The sequence below is a fragment of the Myotis nattereri genome (genome assembly GCF_964212035.1).
Source record: "Myotis nattereri genome assembly, chromosome: 3".
Classification (NCBI taxonomy): domain Eukaryota; kingdom Metazoa; phylum Chordata; class Mammalia; order Chiroptera; family Vespertilionidae; genus Myotis; species Myotis nattereri.
The window spans coordinates 162,739,862-162,763,074 of NC_138077.1; the positions used below are offsets into that span (position 1 = coordinate 162,739,862).

The 23,213-nt window shown below is 37.8% G+C and overlaps 1 protein-coding gene across 1 annotated transcript in view; it reads left to right on the top strand.

The window, feature by feature from the left end:
- Positions 1-9,309: 9,309 nt before the first annotated feature.
- The window catches only part of LRRIQ3 (leucine rich repeats and IQ motif containing 3), a gene marked incomplete at its 5' end in the record, with an annotated part of 83,318 nt that continues 69,414 nt past the window's right edge, over positions 9,310-23,213 (top strand). The window contains 3 exons of the mRNA XM_081086059.1: positions 9,310-9,558; positions 11,815-12,138; positions 18,170-18,303. Of these exons, the coding sequence (XP_080942185.1) occupies positions 9,310-9,558; positions 11,815-12,138; positions 18,170-18,303 (707 nt within the window). The remainder of the gene's footprint in view (positions 9,559-11,814; positions 12,139-18,169; positions 18,304-23,213) is intronic.

The following is a 23,213-nucleotide window of genomic DNA, read 5'->3' on the forward strand; positions in this document are numbered from 1 at the left end:
CCGCGCGTCACTCACGTAGCCACGCCCCCGACGGTCTGGGGCTGGCCCAGGGGAAACCACGATGCGGTGATCCCGGAGTTTAGCCCCCCCCGTTTCCTTAGCGACGGTCTCCGGAGCTGATGGCCACCTAGCGATTTCTCAGTCTGTGGCGGGCCTGGCCACTAAGTTCCTAACTTAAAAGGCCTTGCAGCTCGGTTGACCCGGTGAGTGGGGCAGGTTGGGCGACAAAATTCCTACAACTGACCCGCTAAGGAGAAGACGAAAGGACACGCTAGTTTCCAGCTGTGTCTCCGCAGGCGTTTTGTCTTTTCTGACTCGTGGTTTGCTTCATTCGGGAGCAGTTCCCAGGACCTCTTGACAATTACTTCCCCCTCTGGTCCTCATCTGAAGCCTTCTGCCCCAGCCCTGGGTCTTACCAGTCTAGATACATCATCTGAACATTTACAGTCTGTGTTCTCTTCCGGTGTGTGGCTTCTTTGCCTTTGCGAGTTCCTGGGTCCACCCGCTCAGTTTTGAGCTCATAGTTTTTAGAACTTGTAGATCATTTATTCTGCAACCAGGCCCTTAACTTTTGTGCTGTTTTGGTTAATTCTCTGCCATCCTTTTGTATGGGCAGATTAATCAAGGACTTTCAGTAACATTCCCGGGAATAAATCAGCCTTATTAGATGTGTTTTTGGTGAGTTAATTTTGTAAGTATTTCTCTGGTAAAGCACTAGGTCTATAATGAGTTTTATAGACTGATTTCTATGAATCAGAGAGAATAGTGACTGAGTCAAGGTCTCGCAGTTAGTAAGTAGTGGAGAGGCTTTAGCGAGCTATTTCAATACTGAATGCAGACATCATTCTATCACACCATGCGGTCTGATTTATTTTAAAGGCCTGTCTTCATTGAAGTCTTCATCAGGACCACAGGCATTCAAGGCCATACAAGCTCTTGCCATGACCTTAGTTTTTTCTTCTAAAGACTTGCCCCTGTTAATTAATTCTGTTCTTACGGAGAAAATGTCTGACTAAAAAGAGAGATTACTCCTTCATACTTCTATCACTTCATACTTTTATCGCTTATACTTTTGTTGTTGTTGTTATTGAAAACAATACGTTCTTATTAAGAACATTTAGAAAATACAAAAGACTCGGGGGAGGTGAGAATTAGCAATAGGGAAAGTAGCAAAAGAGAAAGTCAGAGAGGGAACAGAAGCCCAAAGAATGATTTGTATTTTTACTGAGTGAAATAGGCATTGTAGAGTTTTGATGTGACTTGCCTTATATTTAAACAAATCACTCAATAATGTCAAAATCTGTTGGAGTGTGGAGTAAGGATAGGAGGGAGACTTGTTTTTTGTTGTTTGTTTGTGTTTTTTTTTTGGCTACTGCAATAATACAGGTAAGACTTGGTGAATCTTGGTCAGGATGATAACAGTGGGAATGATGATAAGTTGGTTAGCTATATTTTAAAGGCAAATCATTACGATTTGCTAATGAAATAGCTGTGGAATGGGACAGAAAGAGAGTAGTCAAGGATGTCTGAATGGTAGCATGGCCATCAATTGAGATGGGAATGCCTATGTATGGGAAATGTTGTTAAGGTGGTAGGGGGAGTCCAGAATTTAGTTTTGGACATAAAGAGTAAACAAATGTAAATGTATGTAGTGCAAATGAAACAGAATTGTGTGTGTGTGTGTGTGTGTGTGTGTGTGTGTGTGTGTGTGAGTGCGCGCATTATATATAGGCTATGGACTTCATGAAAGAGGTCTGGGCTAGAGATATAATTTTGGGAGTTGTCAGCATATAGATGGAGTTAATTTTATACTGGAATTACATGAGATCTCAAGAGAAGAGAGATCAATAGAGACTGTGTGTTCAGGAACTATACATAATAGAGGTAAACAATGAAAAATTTACCAAACAAAATTTTAGATAGTGATAAGAACTGTGAGGTAACTAAAAGGGGGTGATGTAAATGGAGTCTGTCAGAGTATTTTTTTTTAATCTTTATTGTTCAGATTATTACAGATATTCCTCTTTTTGTCCCCCCATAGCTGCCCTCCACCTGGTTCCCACCCCACTCCAGGCCTCCATGCCCCCCCTCCACTGACCTCGTCCATAGGTGTAAGCTCTTTGTTCAATCTCTTCTCACACCCCCCTCTACCCTTCCCCCTGAGAATTATCAGTCTGCTCCCTTTCCATGGCCCTGATTCTATTACATTCACCAGTCTGTTCTGTTCATAAGGTTTTTTTATTCATTTGATTTTTAGGTTCACTTGTTGATAAAAATTATTTGTTGTCACTTGGTTGTTCATAATTTTTTATCTTTACCTTTTCCTTCTTCTTCCTCTTCTTAGAGAATACCCTTCAGCATTTCATATAGTACTGGTTTGGTGGTGATGAACTCCTTTAGCTTTTCCTTATCTGTGAAGCTCTTTATCTGACCTTCAATTCTAAATGATAGCTTTGCTGGATAGAGTAATCTTGGTTGTAGGTTCTTGCTATTCATCACTTTGTATTTTTCTTTCCATTCCCTTCTGGCCTGCATAGTTTCTGTTGAGAAATCAGCTGACAGTCGTATGGGTACTCCCTTAAAGGTAACTATCTGTTTTTCTCTTGCTGCTTTAAAGATTCTCTCTTTGTCTTTTGCTCTTGGCATTTTAATTATGATGTGTCTTGGTGTTGTCCTCTTTGGATTCCTCTTGTTTGGGGTTCTCTGAGCTTCCTGGACTTTTAAGTCTATTTCTTTCACCAGGTAGGGGAAGTTTTCTGTCATTATTTCTTCTAATGAGTTTTCAATATGTTGCTCTACCTCTTCTTCTGGCACCCCCATAATTCAGATGTTGGTACACTTGAAGCTGTCCCAGAGGCTCCTTACACTATCTTCATATTTTTGAATTCTTTTTTCTTTTTGTTTTTCCAGTTGGGTGTTTTTTGCTTCTTTGTGTTTCAAATCTTTGACTTGATTCTTGGGATCCCCTAGTCCCGTGATGGCGAACCTATGACACGTGTGTCAGAGGTGACACATGAACTCATTTTTTTGGTTGATTTTTCTTTGTTAAATTGCATTTAAATATATAAAATAAATATCAAAAATATAAATCTATTTTTTACTATGGTTGCAAATATCAAAAAATTAATATATGTGACACAGGACCAGAGTGAAGTTAGGGTTTTTCAAAATATTGACATGCTGAGCTCAAAAGATTCGTCATCACTGCTCTAGTCTGCTGTTGGATCTCTGTATATTATTCTTTATTTTAGTCAGTTTATGCTTAATTTCTAATTGGTCCTTTTTCATATCCATGAGGGTTTCACTAAATTTCTTAGAGGTTTCTAGAAGATTCTTTTTTTTTTTTAAATATATTTTATTGATTTTTTACAGAGAGGAAGGGAGAGAGATAGAGAGTTAGAAACATCGATGAGAGAGAATCATCGATCAGCTGCCTCCTGCACATCTCCTACTGGGGATATGCCCGCAACCCAGGTACATGCCCTTGACCGGAATCGAACCTGGGACCTTTCAGTCCGCAGGCCGACGCTCTATCCACTGAGCCAAACCGGTTTTGGCTTCTAGAAGATTCTTGAGTAACCTTATAACCATGGTTATGAACTCTATATCCAGTATTTTGCTTTCTTCCATTTCTTTCATTTGTGACTTGTTTCTTTGTCTCTGCATTTTGGCTGCTTCTGTGTGTTTGATTCTATGTATTGGGTAGAGTTGCTAAGTCTCCTTGAGTTGATAGAGTGGCCTTGTGTGGCAGGTGTCCTATAGGGCCCAGTGGCTCAACCTCCCCAGTCACCTGAGATGGACACTCTTGGTGTACCCCTTTCTGGGCTGTTTGCACTGTCTTGTAGTTAACCCTTGATTGTTGTTGGTATCATTGGGAGGTTGACCTCCAGGCCAATTGGCTGTGATGACCAGCTGTGTCTACTTTGGAAGAACTGTTGTGCAGACGACACCCTTATGGGGCAGGACTTTCTTCAGTAGGGCTTTGATGCTCACTGAGTCTGCCCCTTGAGTGTGTCTCTTATGGATGTGAAGAGTTGTAATCCGGTATAGTCTCACTCTGACCATGGGGTACACTGGCTCTTGGATATCCAAGGAAATTCAAGGTCAGCCACTATCTGGGGCTACCCAGCAGGTGCTATAGAGACAGAGGAGTCTATAAACTCTTCCTCTTTGTATGGGGTTTGGAAGTGCCCAAAGTCCAGCTGTGAAGCAAGTCAGGCTGCTGCTGCGGGGCCTTGGGCCTTCTTTTGGAAGCTCTAGGGCTCTCTGACCCAGTTGCAGTTTGACAGGTTTTAGGCGGATAAAGGACATGCTATTCATATGCAAAAGCCAATGTGCACAGCTTGGGTGGGGTTGTAAATTGGGTGGGGCGGGGTCTCAGGGAATTACCAGGGCGGAGCAAACAGCAATGGCTGCCAGTCAGCCGTGCACCAGAGAGGCCCCTGGGTCTCCGCGTCCCGCGCCTCCCATGCAGGAACAATGATCACTGCGAGCACCTCTTCGAGAAAGCCGCCCTCGCATTCCTGTTCCGATGCCAGACAGTCTAGTTTCTCCCCGTATGTTTCTGGGTCTCCCAGAATCTCGCCTGGAACTGGAGTTCAGAGCAACCGGGAGCTTGTATCTCCCTCCCAATTAAAAGTGCAGCACATCCAGTTGCCAGCACTTTCCGTGCCTCCGCACCTCTTACCAGTCTCAATGCACTTTCTTCACCTCTCTAGTTGTGGAACTTCCACTCAGCCAGCTTTCCCGCAGTTCTGGATGGTCGTTGTTCTGCCTTTTAGTTGTAATTTTGATGTGGTTGTGAGAGGCAGCAAGTATAGGTGTTTACCTATGCCACCATCTTGGTTCTCTTCTCTGTCACAGAGTGTTAAATGCAGCATTTCTTAGATCTTGGAAGGATAGCCATAAAATGAATTTTAATTTTTCTTGGAATAATTACATTAAACAAAATGTGCTTGAAATACATATACACATTATCAAGGTATGGTTTTGAATTTTCCTCTCTTCTGTTATTCACAATTTTTACTCACTAATTTTTAAATTAAATATAAAAAATATTGTGTACTACATTAGTGGGATTAAATTTCCTCAGCAGTTCATTGTAGAATGTGAAAAAGTCTAGGGATTTTTATTTCAGTTTATATTTATTATAATCAAACAGTGTGATATGATTGCTTAAAGTCATAAGCTACAGTAACTAGATAAAATAAGTCAGTATAGCTTAGTAAATCCATCATTCTGTACTGGTAAAACATAATGGAAATTATGTATTTAATCTTATATTCCACATTTTAAATGGGACATTAGACAAAATGTACTACAGTAAGTTGAAAAATGATATTTTGTGGAGGCATTCGGGCTTTTTTTTCTATGGGAGGATAATAGTATCTGAAGTGCCATTAAAAAAGAGTGAAATAAATTTTCACAAATTGTTGAGGTATACTTTATATACCATTAACTTCCTCCACCAATTATAACTGAACAATTTAATGTGGTTTTTGTTGTTGTTGTTGTTGTGTGTATGTGTGTGTGTGTGTGTGTGTGTTTTGGTAAATTAACTGAATTGTGCAGCAGTCACCACAATCCAGGTTAGGACATTTTGTCACTCCCATTAAGATTCTTTGTGCCCATTTACAGTTAATGGAAGTTAGGTTGTTTTTATTACTCTAGGCATAGCTATTTGTTTGGAAGTTGTAGAGAAGCACATTAAGACATTTTTATCTTCACATTAAAATTTTATTTTTACTTTTTTGTAAGAAGAAACTTAAGCCAGATGAAGAGGGTCCAGGATTACAGAGCATCGAACACATGTGCATGGCTTCTTCAGTTCATGCTGGTTGATGTGTGTTGGTCATCCAAAGGTTTTATTATGAGTATATGAACTAAAATAACTTCAACTTTTTAAAAATAATAGTGCATTAAAATTGGATTTCTTGTAACATGATTTCCTGTTAACTAATGCAGCATGTTGACAGGGGAAACTGTGTGTGAAGTGGGGCATGACGGAATAAGAATTTTTTGGCTCAGAGCCCACAGACTTTGATAATGTAGATATTATATAGGACCCAAGGAATCTGCCTCTTTATTAATTTTTTAGGTGATTGATATTTAGAATTTGAGGATTATGATTTTAGGCCGTAGCTAGGTTATAAAAAGCAGTCAGTCTTCTAGAGTTGCAAGGGTTTATCTGGATTTTCATATTTACTCTCATTTGGATTATGCTGACCCAGTTTACCTCCACATGGTAGAAATAGATTCTTCCAGTGAATAAGGGGGTTACTCTCAACCAAAAACTCTCATATAGGCCACTTGAGCCTATATATTCTCTTTTAAGCTATCACTGTGTGCCTGCCTTTTATAAAAGCAAAATTACCCATAATAAGATAAATTTCATATATATGAGAAATACTATGTAAAATTGCACAAAAAGCTCTGATCCAACCCAGATGGTGTGGCTCAATGGTTAAAGGTCAGCCCATCCACCAAGAGGTTGCTGGTTCAGTTCCTGGTCAGGACATATGCTCCATAGTTGGTTTGATCGCCAGTAGGGGGCATGCAGGAGGTAGCCTATGGATGTTTCTCTCTCATTGATATTTTATCTCTCCCTTCTCCCTGTCCCTTCTTTATTCTCTAAAAATCAGATAATAAAAATATATTTTTTAAAGAAAGTTCTAATCCAGAAGTTTTAGATAAACTTATATTTGAAAATATTAGAATTATAGATCTTAATTGCCTAATAGAATTAAACATAAATACAGAGTGGGGCAAAAGTAGGTTTACAGTTGTGAGACCGTGAAGCACAGAGTTTTTTATTATTTACTAGAGGCCTGATACATGAAATTCGTGCACTGAGGGGTGTCCCTCAGCCTGGCCTGCACCCTTTCCAATCTGGGACCCCTCGGGAGATGTCTGACTGTGGGTTTAGACCCTATCTGGCTGTCAGACATCCCTCTCACAATCCGGGACTGCTGGCTTCCAACCACTCAACTGCCTGCCTTCCTGATCGACCCTAACTGCTTCTGCCTGCCAGCCTGTTCACCCCCTAACCACTCCCCTGCCAGCCCAGTCGCCCCCAATTGGCTTCCCCTGCCGGCCTGGTCACCCCCAACTGCCCTCCCTAGCTGCCCATCTTGTGGGGGCCATCTTGTGACCACATGGGGTGGCCATCTTGTGACCACATGGGGGCGGCCATCTTATACAAGGATGCAATTTGCATATTACCTCTTTATTATATAGGATTATTTATTTTCTTTTTCATATGCACAATTGTAACATACTTTTGCCCCACCTTATCTACACTAGTAAAAGACAAACATGCAAATTGGCCATACCTTCACTATGCCTTAAGCCACACCCATGGCCAATCAGAGCGACTATATGCAAATTAACCCAACCAAAATGGTGGCCAGCAGCCATGGAGCTGAAGCAAGCAGGAGGCTTGGTTGCCCCAATGATGGAGAAAGCCAAGCTTCCCAGCCTGCTGTGGCCCGGGCTCTGAGCTCCACTCAAAGCAACTAAGTTTCAAATATAGATGATAAATAAACCCCAGATACCTGCTTTCAGCAGGCTGTGGCCACGGAGCTGGAGCCAGCAGGAGGCTTCCCTCTCGCCCGCCCTGGCCGGCTCAGAGCTCCTCTCAAGGCTACAAAGTTTCAATTATAGAAGGTAAATAAGTCCCAGAATAAGAAAAACAAAAAGGAGAGGCTGGGAGCTCCCGTCGCCGGGGTGGGCTTGGCCTGACTGAAAACGGCCCTCAGCCCCTCACCCACACTGGCCAGGCACCCCAATGGGGACCCCCCAACCCTAAATGGGGTGTGGTTAGCCTGCAAACAGCCATCAGCCCCTCACCCAGGCTGGCCAAACCTCCATGGGGTGAGGGTCCCCACTGGGTGGGGCTGGGGGGGCTTGACCAGACTGCAGACAGCCATCAGCCCCTCATCCAGGCTGGCCAGGCACCAGAGTGGGGGCCCCACCTTGAAGGGGGTGTGACCAGCTGCAAACAGCCATCAGCCCCTCATCCAGGCTGGCCAGGCACCCCTGTGGAACCCCCACCCTGATCTGGGACACTGTTTAGGGCAAACCACCTGGCACCCACCCGTGTACCAGGCCTCTATCCTATATAATAAAAGGATAATATGCAAACTGACCCTAACAGCAGAATGACTGGGAATGACTGGTCACTATGACACACACTGACCACCAGGGGGCAAACGCTCAATGCAGGAGCTGCCCCCTGGTGGTCAGTGTGCTCCCACAGGGGGAGCTCTGCTCAGCCACAAACCAGGCTGACTGCTGCCAGTACAGCGGTGGTGGTGGGAACCTCTCCCGCCTCCTCAGCAGTGCTAAGGATGTCCAACTGCAGCTTAGGCCTGCTTCCCACTGGCAAGTGGACATCCCCTGAGGGTTTCCAGGCTGCCAGAGGGATGTCTGACTGCCAGCTTGGGCCTGATCCCCCAGGGAGTGGGCCTAAGCCCGCAGGTGGACATCCTCCGAGGGGTCCTAGACAGCAAAAGGGCATAGGCCGGGCTGAGGGACCGCCCCCCCCCCACCCCCCGAGTGCACAATTTTTTGTGCACTGGGCCTCTAGTATATTATAATTGCTAATTATCTCTTTAGAAAATAAATATTTATAACAGTTGAAGCCCTCTATTGCACCTTAATTTCATTTAGCTGCATTTTTTAGCCTCTCCAACAAAAAATACCACTTTCCTGAGCTAGGAGTTCATAATTCAAATAATTTCTTTATTGAAAATATCTGTTAACAAAAACTATTATACAAGGTCAGCTAAGATATAGTTTCCATTGTTTGTTTAATTGTCTTGCCAACAGTTGATGTTTTCATGTCAACTATTTTACTGAATTTCATTTTCTCTAAGTATTTTAGGAATAGGAAAGTTTTTCATTCTCTTACTGGTTAATTTATTGGTGAGGACAAAAATACAGTTTTGAGTTGTAGTTATATAAATGTTAGACATGTAAGATGCTTTAAGATAGATTTTATGGGAATTAGATTTTTTTACAAAAATTAACTTAGTTTGTACCCATTTTTATCACTATTAGCAAATGTTTTTATTTTCATACTAGAGGCCCAATGCATGAAATTTGTACAAGGGCCTTGGCCCTGGCCCCTGCCCACCACCATCGCAGCCTGGGGCCTCTGCCACCTTTACCTCGCCCCCCCCTCCCCCGCTGCGGCTTTGTATGGAAGGATGTATGGTCTAATTAGCATATTGCATTTTTATTATTATAAATGGATTTGTTTGAAAGTAGAAAAAAACATTTTAAAAGAAATTTATCATTTTTTTCTAGATGTTTCATGCAACTGTCACAAAAGAGCTAATCAGTCATAAAGAATGGAGTCACTATAATGAAAACATAATAGAAGATCAGAAAGATTTTGTTTTTGTGAAGTACACTGGTCTTCATTTAAAATCTATGGAAAATTTGCAATCTTGTATCTCTCTTAAAATATGCATCTTCTCAAACAATTTTATTACCAATATTAGTCCAATTGGAAGTTGTATAAAATTAGTCAAACTTGATCTCCATGGGAATCAGGTAAGCAGTAGCCATTGCAGATATTTTCAGATATGTGAAATTATATTTAATAAGCATTATTGATCCAGATAGTATTTTATATAAAATATAAAAATAAATAAAAATATGAAATGTAGAAATGTAAAATTTCAAATATAAGCAAAAATTTTAATTAATTTATTTATTTTATTTTTATTTTTTTAAAAATATATTTTATTGATTTTTTTACAGAGAGGAAGGGAGATGGATAGAGAGTTAGAAACACCGATGAGAGAGAAACATCGATCAGCTGCCTCCTGCACACTCCCCACCAGGAATGTGCCCACAACCAAGGTACATGCCTTTGACCGGAATCGAACCTGGGACCCTTCAGTCCACAGGCCAACGCTCTATCCACTGAGCCAAACCAGTTAGGGCCAAAAATTTTAATTTAAAAGCATATAAAATAAACTGTGATTTAGTTTACTTTACTTCTTAAAAACATAGTCTGGATTGGGAATACTTCTTGCTCCTTAATTATTTTTTTAAATGACATCTAACTGATGTGTAACATTATATTAATTTCAGTTTACAAAATAGTGATTCAATATTTGTACATATTGTGAAATGATCACCACAATATTCTATTTAATGTTCATCACCACTTGGTTACAAATCAGATTTGCAAATATTTTCTTCCATTTGGTTAATTGCCATTTCGTTTTAGTGATAGTATCCTTTGTGAAGCAGAAGTTTTTCATTTTTATTTAGTCTCGTTTGTTTATTTTTGCTTTTGTTGCTTTTTGTCTTTGTTTCAGATTTAAAAACAAAAAAAAACAAAAAAATATCACTAACGTGACTAAAACACCGTCTGTGTTTTCTGCTATGATTTTTATGGTTCCAGGTTTTACTTTCAAGTCTTTAATCCATTTTCAGTTAATTTTTGATTATGGTATAAGATGGCGGTCCAGTTTTATTCTTTGCCATGTGTCTGTCCAGTTTTCCCAGCATCATTTATTGAAGAAACCGTCCTTTCCTGATCATTGTATTTTCTTGACTCTTTTTTGCAAGTCAGTTGACTATATATGTGTGCATTTATTTGTGAGATCTTTATTCTGTTCCATTGAACTGTGTCCCTGTTTTTATGTCAATACCATACTGCTTGATTACTAATCCTTTATTATGTAGTTTGAAATCAGGGAATCTGTTGTCTCCAGCTTTGTTCTTCTTGTCTATTCAGGTTCCATTCAAATTTTAGGATTGCTTGTTTTATTTCTGTGAACAATGCCATTGACATTTTTGATAGGGATTGCATGGAATCTGAAGAATGCTTTGGGTATTCTTAATAATATTCTCCCATTCGTTGGACATAAAATATATTTTTATTTATGTGTGTCTTCAATATTTTTATAATGTCATATAGGTTTCAGTGTACATAGGTATTTTACCTTTTTGGTTAAAATATTCCTAGGTATTTTGTGGTGCAATCATAGATGGAATTTTCTTAATTCCTCTTTCGGATAGTTTGTCATTAGTGTATGAAAATACAAGAAACTTATATATTTTTTTGGAATTTTTTTATTTTTATTGAACTTATTGGGGTGACACTGTTTAATAAAATTATGCAGGTTCCAGGTGCACAGTTCTACCACACTGTATTATGTATACTGTATTGTGTGTTCACCACCCCAGTTAAGTCCCTTTCCATCATCATTTATCTCCCCTACATACTCCTCCACCTTTCCCCCTTCTCCAGGTAATCACCACACTATTTGTCCCTCTCTATGAGTTTCTTTTTTATTTTTTCTCTCAATCCCTCCCCCAACCCCAACAGCTCTCAGCATGCTATTTATCTGTGAGTTTGTCGCTATCATAAGTGGATGTCGAATTTGTCAAAAGCTTTTTTGCTGCCTCTTGTGAAAGGTTCATATAATTTTTATATTTAATTAGTGTGATGTTATCACATTGTTTGATTTGACTTTTCAGTTCTTTTTGTAAAGAAAGTATTGTAGAGAGGTTTAGAGAGTCAGCCTATTACAAAGGCATTTTTACTGGATGAAATATGCATGTTTATTAATTCAATTATATTAATAATGATAGTTATTTAACTACATCATATTATATTTGTATACTAGTCATCATTTGGATAATTAGAAGTTCTGTTTCTGTTTACTAATGAGAAAGCTTCCATTTGGGAAAATATTGAATTTTAGAGGATGTTTAATATATTTCATTTTCTAAGCAATTGATATAAATTTTATGTATGTATTTAAAGCACTATTATTAATAATATTTCAGATAAAGAGTCTACCAGATGTCAGATTTTGGAGTAGATTAAAAAGCCTAAAACTTCTCTATCTTCATGACAATGGGTTTGCAAAGTTAAAGAATGTATGCATGTTATCTGCATGTCCAAGCCTCATTGCCCTCACTTTGTTTGATTGTCCAGTAAGCCTTAAAAAAGGATATAGACATGTTCTTGTCAACACTATATTGCCTCTCAAAGCATTGGATCATCATGTTATTTCTGATGAAGAAATAGTTCAGAACTTTCATCTTCCTGAAAGATTCAAAACATATAACCATCGGCTTTTCTTTAATTTCTGCCCTCCTTTGAAAAAGGTAAATGGTTTCTTTATGGTTTGTTTTAAATAAATTTATAGAAATTAAATTTTAGCTTCTAAGCTTCATATCTAAATTATATAAAACTAATATTTTGCAACATTTATATGATATCGTATACTAATGATACATTAGTAATGTGTTATATGTGAATTTATTAAAAAGCTTGTATGTTTACTGCATAAAAATTGTTGAGCAGAAAAATACCAAATTGTAGAGAAACAAATATAATGTCTCCATTAATAGCTTTAAGGATCTATAGCTTACATACTGTAAAATTCCCTTATTTTACATATGTGATTCAATGACTTTAATAAATTAACAGTGTTATATAACCACCTCCAAAATTCAATGTTGGAAATTTTTTACCATTCTAAAAATTTCTTTCCCATTTGCAGGTAATCCCTACTTCAACACCCAGCCCTAGGTAACACTGGTTGTTTTCTGTCTCCATAAATTTCCTTTTCTAAGCATTTAATGGAGAGGAATTGAAACATGGGGTTCGGGGTGCAGATTTCTTTTTGTGAGCCCTGGTCCAACGAAGTTTGAAGAATAAACTTGTGGACTAAAGGCTTCTTTAATAAAAATGTGGAAGTTTATTGGAAGCATATACAAACTCCACCTGAGAGCAGGGGCCCTCAAATGGGGAAAGCCTCTCTCTCTCTCTCTCTCTCTCTCAAAAATCTAAATCCAAAAACCTATCATCTGAAATCTGTCCTGTGTTCCTTTGTCTATGATTTACATATGCTGTAGTTCTGTACCTTCCTTAATTTAGGACCCCCTTGCTTTCCTCATTGCTCACTCTGCTACATAGTATCAGTTTCAAAGCTCAAAGCCCACAGCCCACATGGTGTCCCTATCTTCCTCTCCCCTTTATCTTGCAACATTCCTCTGTCCTCTATTATATTAGATAAGCATTTTGGCATCTCCAAGCCCTCATCTATGTATTCCTCTCCCATGGACCCTCTCTTATCTCCTAAGACTCGCTGTCCTGGCTCTAAATTTCTTTCAGAATCATTCAATAAGTAGTTGTTTACATCTGCCATCTTTCACTTACTGTGATGGGTTTGAGGCTCATTAATGTAACATGAATCAGTAGTTTGTTCCTTTTGATTGATGAGTAATATTTTATTATACGAATATAGTATATTTTCTTTGTACATTCATCAGTTGATGGGCATCTGGATTATTTCCAGTTTTTGCTATTATGAATAATGTTGCTATGAACACCTACATACATGTCTCTATTTAGACATAAGGTTTCATTTTTCTTGGGTAGATTCTTAGGAGTGCAACTGCTGGATTGTGTAGTAATTTTATGTTTAACTTATTCAGAAACTGAATTTGCTTTCTAAAAACCAGAAACCACCAGTCCATGAGGGATCTAGTTTCTTTATGTCTTTGTAAACTCTTAGTATTTTCTGTCTTTTCTATCACATTCTTTTTTTTTTTTTTTTTGGAGTCATATATGAGCGTTTATTCCAATACTGCCGGCAGTATGGGAGAACAGCAGGTCATCCACTAAAATCTGCTCTCACATTCTTTTTTTTTAAATTTACTTTTTAAAAAAATTACCTTTATGCACTATAGATATTCTACTAGGTGTGAAGTGATATTTCATTTGTGGCTTTAATTTTTATTTTCCTGTGAGTAATGATGATAAGCATGTTTTCATCTGCTTATAACTACTCATATATCTTCTTTTGTGAAATGTCTATAGAGATTTATTTTGCCCATTTTTAAAGTGGGCTGTTCGCCTTATAGTGTAGATATCTGGGTATAAGTTCTTTATTAGATATATGAATCACAAATATTTTCTGCCATTCCATAGCTTGTCTTTTATTTTTCTTAATGGTCTCTTTTGAAGCAGAAAGTTTTGAGTTTTATGAGGTTCTATTTTATGAATAATTTTTTTATGTATCATACTTTTGGTGTTGTATTTAAGAACTCTGCCTAATTCCAGGTTTTAAAATGTTTCTTTTACATTTTATTCTAGAAGTTTAATAATTTTAGTTATGAAATTTATTTTTTGTTAATTTTTTAGAGAGGAAAACAGGAGAGAGAGAGAGAGAGAGAGAGAGAGAGAGAGAGAGAGAGAGAGAGAGACATCCATCTGTGGCCTCTCGCCTGTCAGATGCATAAGCCCCAACCTGGGATGGAATCCACAACCTAGGTATGGGGCCTGACGAGGAATCAAACCTTACACCATTAGTGTACCAGATGATGCTCCAAACAACTGAGCCACAATAGGCAGGGCTAGTTAAGAAATTTAGATCTATGTTTTATCTTGAATGAATTTTATTCATGTTACGAAGTAAGGGTTTAAGTTTATATTTGCATGTTGATATTCTATTATACCAACACAAATTGTTGAAAAGATTTTTCTTTCCCTAGTGAAATGTCTTGGTATGTATCAAAAATAAATTGGTCATAAATGTAAAGGTTTATTTCTGGACTCTCAGTTATATCCCAGCATATATATATATATATATATATATATATATATATATATACACATACATACATATATTTGGCATTGCCACAGTCTTCTTTACTTTAGCTTTGTAGTTAAATTTTGAAATAGGAAAGTCTGAGTCCTCCAACTTTGCCTTTTCTCCCCCAATATTGTTTTGGCTATTCAAGGCCCCTTGAATTTACAAATGAATTTTAGAATAAGCTTATCAATTTTGACGCCGATTCTTGCTGTGATAGTGATAAAGATTCTATTGAATTTATAGATCAATTTGTGGAGAATTGCCAATATTTTGAAGATTGAGTATTCTCATTCTTGAGTGTGAACTGTCTCTGAGTTTATTTAACTCTCTGAGCAATGCTTCGTAATTTTCATTGTACAAATCCTTTTTGTTAAAGTTTTTTTGGTATTTTATTTGACATTGGGGTTGGAATTATTTACTTAATTTTATGTTTGGATTAGATTTTGCTAATATATGTAAATACAATTGATGTTTTCACTTAACCTTATATCCTGCTACTTCCCTATTCTCATTTATTAGTTCTGGAAGTTTTTTGTTGATTCAGAATAGGTGTTTTTTCATTGAAAGCATAACTTCTTTTTTCAAGTTTTTCACATTTGAATGAATGCATTAGGAAATAGTTTGTTTTTTTCAATGCCTTAAGGGGCAACTTAGGTGAATAATCCTATATAATAAAGAGGTAATATGCAAATTGATCCTCATGCCCTCACAAGAAGGCTGCCTATGACCAGGCCAGCTGGAGGGTTAGTGAGGGACGACCAAACAACTGAATATTCAGGTTGCATGGAGCAACCAGGCCGGCAGGGGGAGGCATTGGGGGCAACCAGGTAGGCAGGTGAGCTATTAGGAGCTAGCGGTCCAGGATTGTGAGAGGGATGTCTGACTGAAGGTTTAGGCCCCTTCCCTGGGATTGGGCCTAAACCGCCAGTCAGACATCCCCCGAGGGGTCCAAGATTAGAAAGAGTGCAGACTGGGCTGAGGGAACCCCCTCCCCCCCCTCCCAAGCACAAATTTTGTCCACCAGACCTCTAGTCTATATAATAAAAACCCAGTGGTCGTAACACCATAATGACCAAAGACCAGTCACCAGGAGGTGAATTGATGGGTCCCGCGGCACTGGCGGGACTTGACGCTGCGTCTTGTGGTGCGGGACTTGACGCTGCATCCTGCAGTGCGCCAGGTCTGGGTTTCCCACGATTTTGCATGCTGGGCCCCTAGTGAAGAGTACAAAATATTCAATTCTTAAATCATTAATTTGGTGACATAAACATACATGTTCATAGCATCATTTTACATTGATTTTTTTAAATGTTGAAAGAAGCTATTGGAAAACTTTAGTTACAGGCTACAAAATCCTTAAGTGGATAGATAATAATATGAGAAAAAATGCTTCATGGCGTATGAATATTGGAACAAGTACGTTATATAACAGTTCAAAAGAGATGGCTAGCTCTTCAGGTATTAGAAAAATCATGTACAAAGTATATCAAGTAAAAAAGCATTATTCAGAACACTGTTTATAATATTCTCTAAGTATATGTAAATCTATGTAGAAATGCTTTGAAATTTGACAAAGAATAGAAAATCATTTGAACAGTTGTGATCACATCTGAAAGTGATTGTGCATGTTAAAGCTTGGAGACCTGGAAGACTTTTAAAATTGTATGTGATATTTTTATTTAACAAAATTTAACTATGATAATTATCCTATATAATTAAAGGTTAATATGCAAATTGTCCCCTTGGGAGTTTGACGGACCAGGAGTTCAACCACTCGCTATGATGTGCATTGACCACCAGGGGCAGTGCAGAATGAAGGAAGGTCCCAGTCGGCAGCCAGCAGCGGGGGGAAGGAAGGCCTAGAGACCTTACCCGTACATGAATTTCCTGTACCTGGCCTCTAGTTTTATAATAATAGTTTTAAAAATTAGGGACATAAAAAATGAGCCAGTATTTATCTCTTAACTTGGGCCCTAAAGGAATAATCATTTAGGTATTCTCATTGTGTCATATGGTGTAATCAAATTTAGGAACATACATGACCCTTTTAAGGACAATCAAAATGTCTGAGGTTCATTTAAGGAATTAATGGGAAGTTGGGTGGAGAGTATAGAACAGAACCTTGAATGACATACCAAGAAGTTTAGATTTCTTAATGAATGCAGTGAAGATCTATTGAAGTTATTTGAGTAGGAAAATTAGAGTGAATTTGTCATGTTTGTTACTATATGAATTAATGGCATTGACAAAGTTTTTTAAAGGAAACTAATCCAGTATTTTACTAGCAGATTAATAGTGGTTAAGGGACAGATGGTGTCAGAAGGATCAATTACTGTAGGCCGAAGATGATGTGATTAGGGTTGATATAGGCCAGTGATGGCGAACCTCTGACACGCGAACTCATTTTTTTGGTTGATTTTTCTTTGTTAGATGACATTTAAATATATAAAATAAATATCAAAAATATAAGTCTTTGTTTTACTATGGTTGCAAATATCAAAAAATTTCTATATGTGACATGGCACCAGAGTTAAATTAGGGTTTTTCAAAATGCTGACACGCCGAGCTCAAAAGGTTCTCCATCACTGCTTTAGGCAGATAATGGAAGTTCAGAGAAATCCCCTCCCTGTTTTTGCCATTTTTCAAGTGTCTTCCACTCAAAATAATGAATATGCCAAAGGAGCATATTTTAGATGGCATGTCTTGATCTCCTATAATCATATTATGGGGCGGTGTGAAGTAGCACTTATCTGCAAGATTTTGTGTTGTTATTCTAGCAGTACATAGCTGATTGAAGGTATAGGCAGAAAAGGTGTGTGTTTGTAACATGATGGGTTTGGTGATTTTCAGGGAAGGTGCCTTACAAACAACACAAATTTTAGTGTTTTTTTTTTTTTAAAGCAGAATCCTTACATTCATAACCTAACCAAGTTGGCTTTATTACTAAATTATTACAGTAAAATGATAAGATATAGGGAGTCTGTATTTCCAAATCTAAACAATTTGCAGGTGAGAGATCTTAGAGATAATTTCTTTAAAGTGAGAACATATCTTTCCCAAGGGGAATGTGCTCTGTTCCAATAAAAGTGTCCAACATGGTAGTTAAGCTGCAACAAAATTTTGAACTACTGTAAATTATTTTATGGATCCAACATGCCAGTTTTCTTCATGGGGATCCACAGAATACTTTTAGAGTTTCACTGAATACCTATTCATATAACTACTTTTCAGAGGTTGACATACTTATGGTCAAAGTTGATATCTATGCTATCAGATTGAGAGAAGAATCTAGAGAATAGAGGAGGTTATCATCATAGATCTTGCATTTTGCTAGAGAATTGAAGTTATTTGGTGCTACTAATTCTTGATTTACTGATCTAATAAAATATATGTGAAAATGTATATTATTCAACTGCTATGCCTTTAAGATAACTGTGAATGTGTTAGTAGTTTCTAGTAAGAGAGTACCGAGTTTAAAGTGTCTTTAGGAAATAATTTCATGAAATATAATTATTAAACATATTTTCTTTATACAGGGATCAACCTATGAGGATGAAATTAATAACATCAACTTTGTTATTTCAAAAATAAATGAAATCATGGCTCATAATTCACCAATTTTGATTATTCAAAGATGGATACGTGGTTTCCTAGTTAGAAAAATTTTGAGGTATGTTTATTTTCTCTACTATTTGAATATTAAACTAAAATGTTAAGAAAATCAATGATAAAAAGGCATCTCTCCAATAATATTCATTTTTGAATTCCTATTAAAACAGTACTTTATAGATGACTTGAACTAGTTGTAAGAAACACACCACAATAAGTAGCAATTAGAGGCAAATATAGTAATAGCTCATAATATTTGGCATAATAAAAATTTGATACTTTTCCTTTTTAAAAAAAATTGACCGTATATGTATATAACTAATAAAGTATTTATTAATTACTAATTGAGTAATTATGACAGTATTTCTCTTAAATTAAAAAAAAGCAATCTAAAACATACTGAATTTCCCCTTTAATGGGATGAAATAGAAATATAGACCATGTTCTATATAATGGGGTACAATAGAAATATAAACCATGAAACATATATTAGGATTTCATATTTTGTTTGAATGTGAAGATAATTTTGGTGAAACATCTGCTACCATATCAATCTACATTGTCATTTGGTTAATTGTATTTTTCTTTCTCTTTGTTCCTTGCATTGTTTCCAGTAGCTGACATTTGCAAATAGAGGAACACCTTTCTTGGCAGAACCTCTGAACACTGAACTTGGGGAGACAAGATAGGGTACTCTGTCATCAATTTCTATATATATTAGTCATACCAAACATCACATATAGGAAAAAGTAAATGAATATTTTTATATAGCTTATTTTCAGATGCTAAATGATAGAATACAGAAGATAGAAATGAAATTTGACCCTGAAATATAGGTAGGATTAAAATAGATCTAGAATTGGGCAATGACAGCCTCTGAGAAACCCAGATTAGGAAGTTTCATTGAAATGATATTCAGCATTGTGTGGTAGGCAGAGAGAATGGTCTCCTGCATTAGCCTGCATGGCTAAATCATAGACGGCAGTAGCCCTGCTAGAGAGAGAAAAGTATGAGGATCAACTGACTATAATACGGTGCCTGCAACTTCTGAAGAAGAGGTTCCATATACTTTTCAAACTAAGGTCAAAGTGTGAGAGAAATTGGGCTCACAGTGGAAATAAGTAAAATTATATGGAATAAAAGATGTGGAAGAGGATCAGGCAGCTGCTGACAGGTGCATATTTATTTAAAATATTATTTCTGTCTCATCTTTAAATTTAGTGTGAGTTTTATATGAAATAAAGATCTAATTAAAGGGACTTATCTTTAGCTTATGCTCCTACAATTGAGTTTTTCACTCTTAGAATCAAGATTTCCTGTATATGCATGTAACATGAGATTAAAAACCTTGTGCATGGAAATGGTATCTCAAAATTTAGCATGCATGAATAGAATTTGAATAAGATTTGTGGGGAAAGATGCCTGTAATCTATATATATAAAAGGCTAATATGCTAAGTGTCTGACCATCCGACTGGTCGCTATGACTGCACTGACCACCAGGGGTGGGTGGCAGCGGGGCGGTACTGGGGACTGGCGAGCAGGTGGAAGGCAGACCTCTTGGTCCCTCCCCCTGGCCCACAGGCTCCCATCAGTCGCCACGTGGTGAATGGGATGGGTGGTGGTGGTGGGTCAGGGCTGGGGACTGGTGAGTGGGCATAAGATGGCCCAGATCGCAGGCTAGGCCTAGGTATCCTACCCACACACAACTTTGTGTGTGCTGGGCCTCTAGTATAATATAACATGTTATATAATGGTACAGTAGCTTTGTATATTACTTCACAAAACTAACGTGACTTTATCATTCCTAAATTATTTTTACTGCAATATACTTTTTCATGTTTAAAGTTTTAAATGTAATTAGCTCACTCAATCCTCACAGCAATTATGTGAGATAAATATAATTATTTCACAGATACTATAAGAGACAAATTGAAGATTAGTAAAAAAAAAAAAAAGATGAAAAGAAGAGAAAGTACTACATTTATATATTTAATATAAATATAATATGAAGAAAACTAAGGCATTTATTTTAGTAGTAGAATATCTCCCCAAACTCTTTATATTTATATAGTAGACCTAGTAGGTAGCATCAATGTCAGATAGAGGGATTATAATATGCTTGCTGTAGTTTTCTGGTTGTGTGTTTATGAATAGCTCATTAGTTAAAATTCCTTTCATAAAATAATTAAAGCAAGTACTTTTCTTATCCTTCCTGCATAAAAATTTGGAAAATTATAGGTTATGTTGCATCTAGAGTTTTTATCTGCAAACAATAGAAGCTAACTCTAAATGACTGAGGGAATAATGTAATTTGTTGGAGGCTTATCCTGGAAGCTCACAGAATATTCAGGAAGCCACAAGAATTGAACTTGAGAAATAAGTAGCAATGAGAGGCAATGCAGAGCCAAAACTCCACCAGAGAAAGAGTTTTCTTAGGGAGCTTCCATTTATTAACTATATGACACCTTGTCATTCTGCTGCAGTTGTCCTTGGGCTTTTGGATCATTCCTAAAACAAGTATAAATTCAGGGAGAAAGCATTAAATAAGCTGATGCTAAGTTATATGACAATGTCTTAGCTCTTAGGAAAGTGGAAAAGGAAGTATCTGTTCCCTTAAGTCAGCTATACATTGGAGATAACAATATATCAATACAGGTAGCCAGAATGGCCGGATCTTCAGGTACTATGCAGCTTCACTAAATGTACATTAAATTCATTTTGGTTTGCGTAGCCATCTATATATATAAAAGCCTAAGCGACCAAATGACCAGTTGCTATGAAGCACACTGACCACCAGGGGGCAGACACTCAATGCAGGAGCTTCCCCCTGGTGGTCAGTGCACTCTCACAGCTGGAGCACCACTCAGCTGACCGATGGGCATCAGATGCAGGAATCATGGCTGGCCACAGCAGCCTGGACACCACAGGGGAGGGGCAGCGAGCCTACCGAGCAGCAGCAGTGACAGTCACAGTGGGGCCAGGATGAGCAGGAGCAGCAGGCAGGAGCAGTAGTCGGCATTGGACTGCCAGTTTTGGTCTGATCCCTGCAGGCTATGCCGAGGAACCACACCAGTGCACAAATCCATGCACCGTGCCTTTAGTATTATTATAATAGGCAAGACTAATATGTTTTCTAGGATCTCTATAATACTTTTGCAAGTTACAAATTTCTTATTTTAAATTTAATTCACAATTAAGTTTGTAAATGTATATATCAATATCCAAATATGTATATATGCACTTGTTTTCTATTCTTCTCCAAATGTCTATAAGGTAGAATGGGAGAAAAAATGTTTGTGTTTGTATATGTGTGTGTGTGTGTGTGTGTGTGTTCATGTATGTATGTTTCAGTATATGATATAGATCAAGGGTTTACAAAATTTAGCCTGTGGGCACAATTCGACGTGGCTTGTTGCACAAGAAGAATGCTTTTTTATATTTTTAAAGAATTGTAAATACATAGAAGAGTATACAACACAACCAAATATATACTGACTGCAAAAACCTAAATTATTTACTCTCTGGCTCTTTATGGAAAAAGTTTTTGATCCTGATATAGAAGGCTATTCACAACACAAGGAGAAAATTTCTATTTTAATTGAATTTTGATCTGATAGATAATTTCATTGCTGGTTTTGTTATGTATGTTACTAGTTTTTGAGTTGAATTTAAACATTGCTTGGAGCTGTGCTCAAAAAAGCAAGAAAAACTTTTTTTCCCTAATTTTTAGGTTGGTAGGAAAATGTCAATTTAATTTTCCTGAGCTATAAAATTTATATGAAGGATAAAATTGCATAATACTATCTAATAATAGACAAACAGGGTAATTGACTGTACCTTCGCTATGCTGCCCATTGGCTAATCAGCACAATATGCAAATTAACCGCCAACAAAGATAGCAGTTAATTTGCATACGTAGGCTCCAAGTGGCCGAGCGAAGACTCAAGGAGAGCCAGAGCAGTGAAGATGGAAGACGAAAGGTGGCTCCGGCCGGGGCCGCGAAGACAGAAGACAGAAGGCGGCTCCGGCCGGGGCCGTGAAGACAGAGGGCGGAAAGTGGCTCTGGCCGGGGCTGGGAAGATGGAGGGTGGCTCCGGCTGGGGCCACGAAGATGGAGGGCAGAAGGCAGCTCAGGCCAGAGCGAAGGCCTGGGTCTCGGGTGCTGGAGGAAAACCGGTGCCTGCTGCCAGGAGAAAGGAAGGCCTATTGCACGAATCTCTTCGTGCAACAGGCTTCTAGTTATAAATAAAACTACAGAAACTCATTGTAGGTAACTTATGATATAATAACTAACTTTGAAATCTATATTATTAATTGCCCCATAATTGTTTGATATGTGGATATCCTGGAATCATGACAAATGTTTGCAAATAAGACTCCCTGTGAAAGAAAAAGATGTGGATTATAATCTAGGGAATTAGACGATAGGTTGTAACTGAGCTACCAGTTGGTTTATCAAACTTAAGGGCAACTTACTAGGGGGAAAAGAAAACAAACAAGATTTATGACCTGAAGATTATTATGCTAAGCAAAATAAGTCAGTCAGAGAAAGACAAGTATCACGTGATCTTACTCATATGTGGAATCTAAAGAAAAATATAAACTGATGAACAAAAGAGTTCCAGAGACATAGAAACATGGAACAGAATGATGAATCTCAGAGGGAAGATGGTGGTGGGTGTGTGAGGGGGGAGTGATTAACCAAAGATATGCATATGCATAACCTAAGTACACAGACAATAGTATGGTGAAGGCCTGGGGCAGGGTGGGGAGGCTACAAGAGGTAAATGGAGGGGAAAAAAGGTACATCTATATTACTTTCAAGAATAAAGATTGAATACATAAATGAATAAATAATTAAATAAATAATAAACAGATTTACTAACTTGAAGGTCCCCAAACAGGGTAAAGAATAAATAGGTCATAGCTGATTCTAAGACAAAATCTTTGAACATTAATATCTATGAAT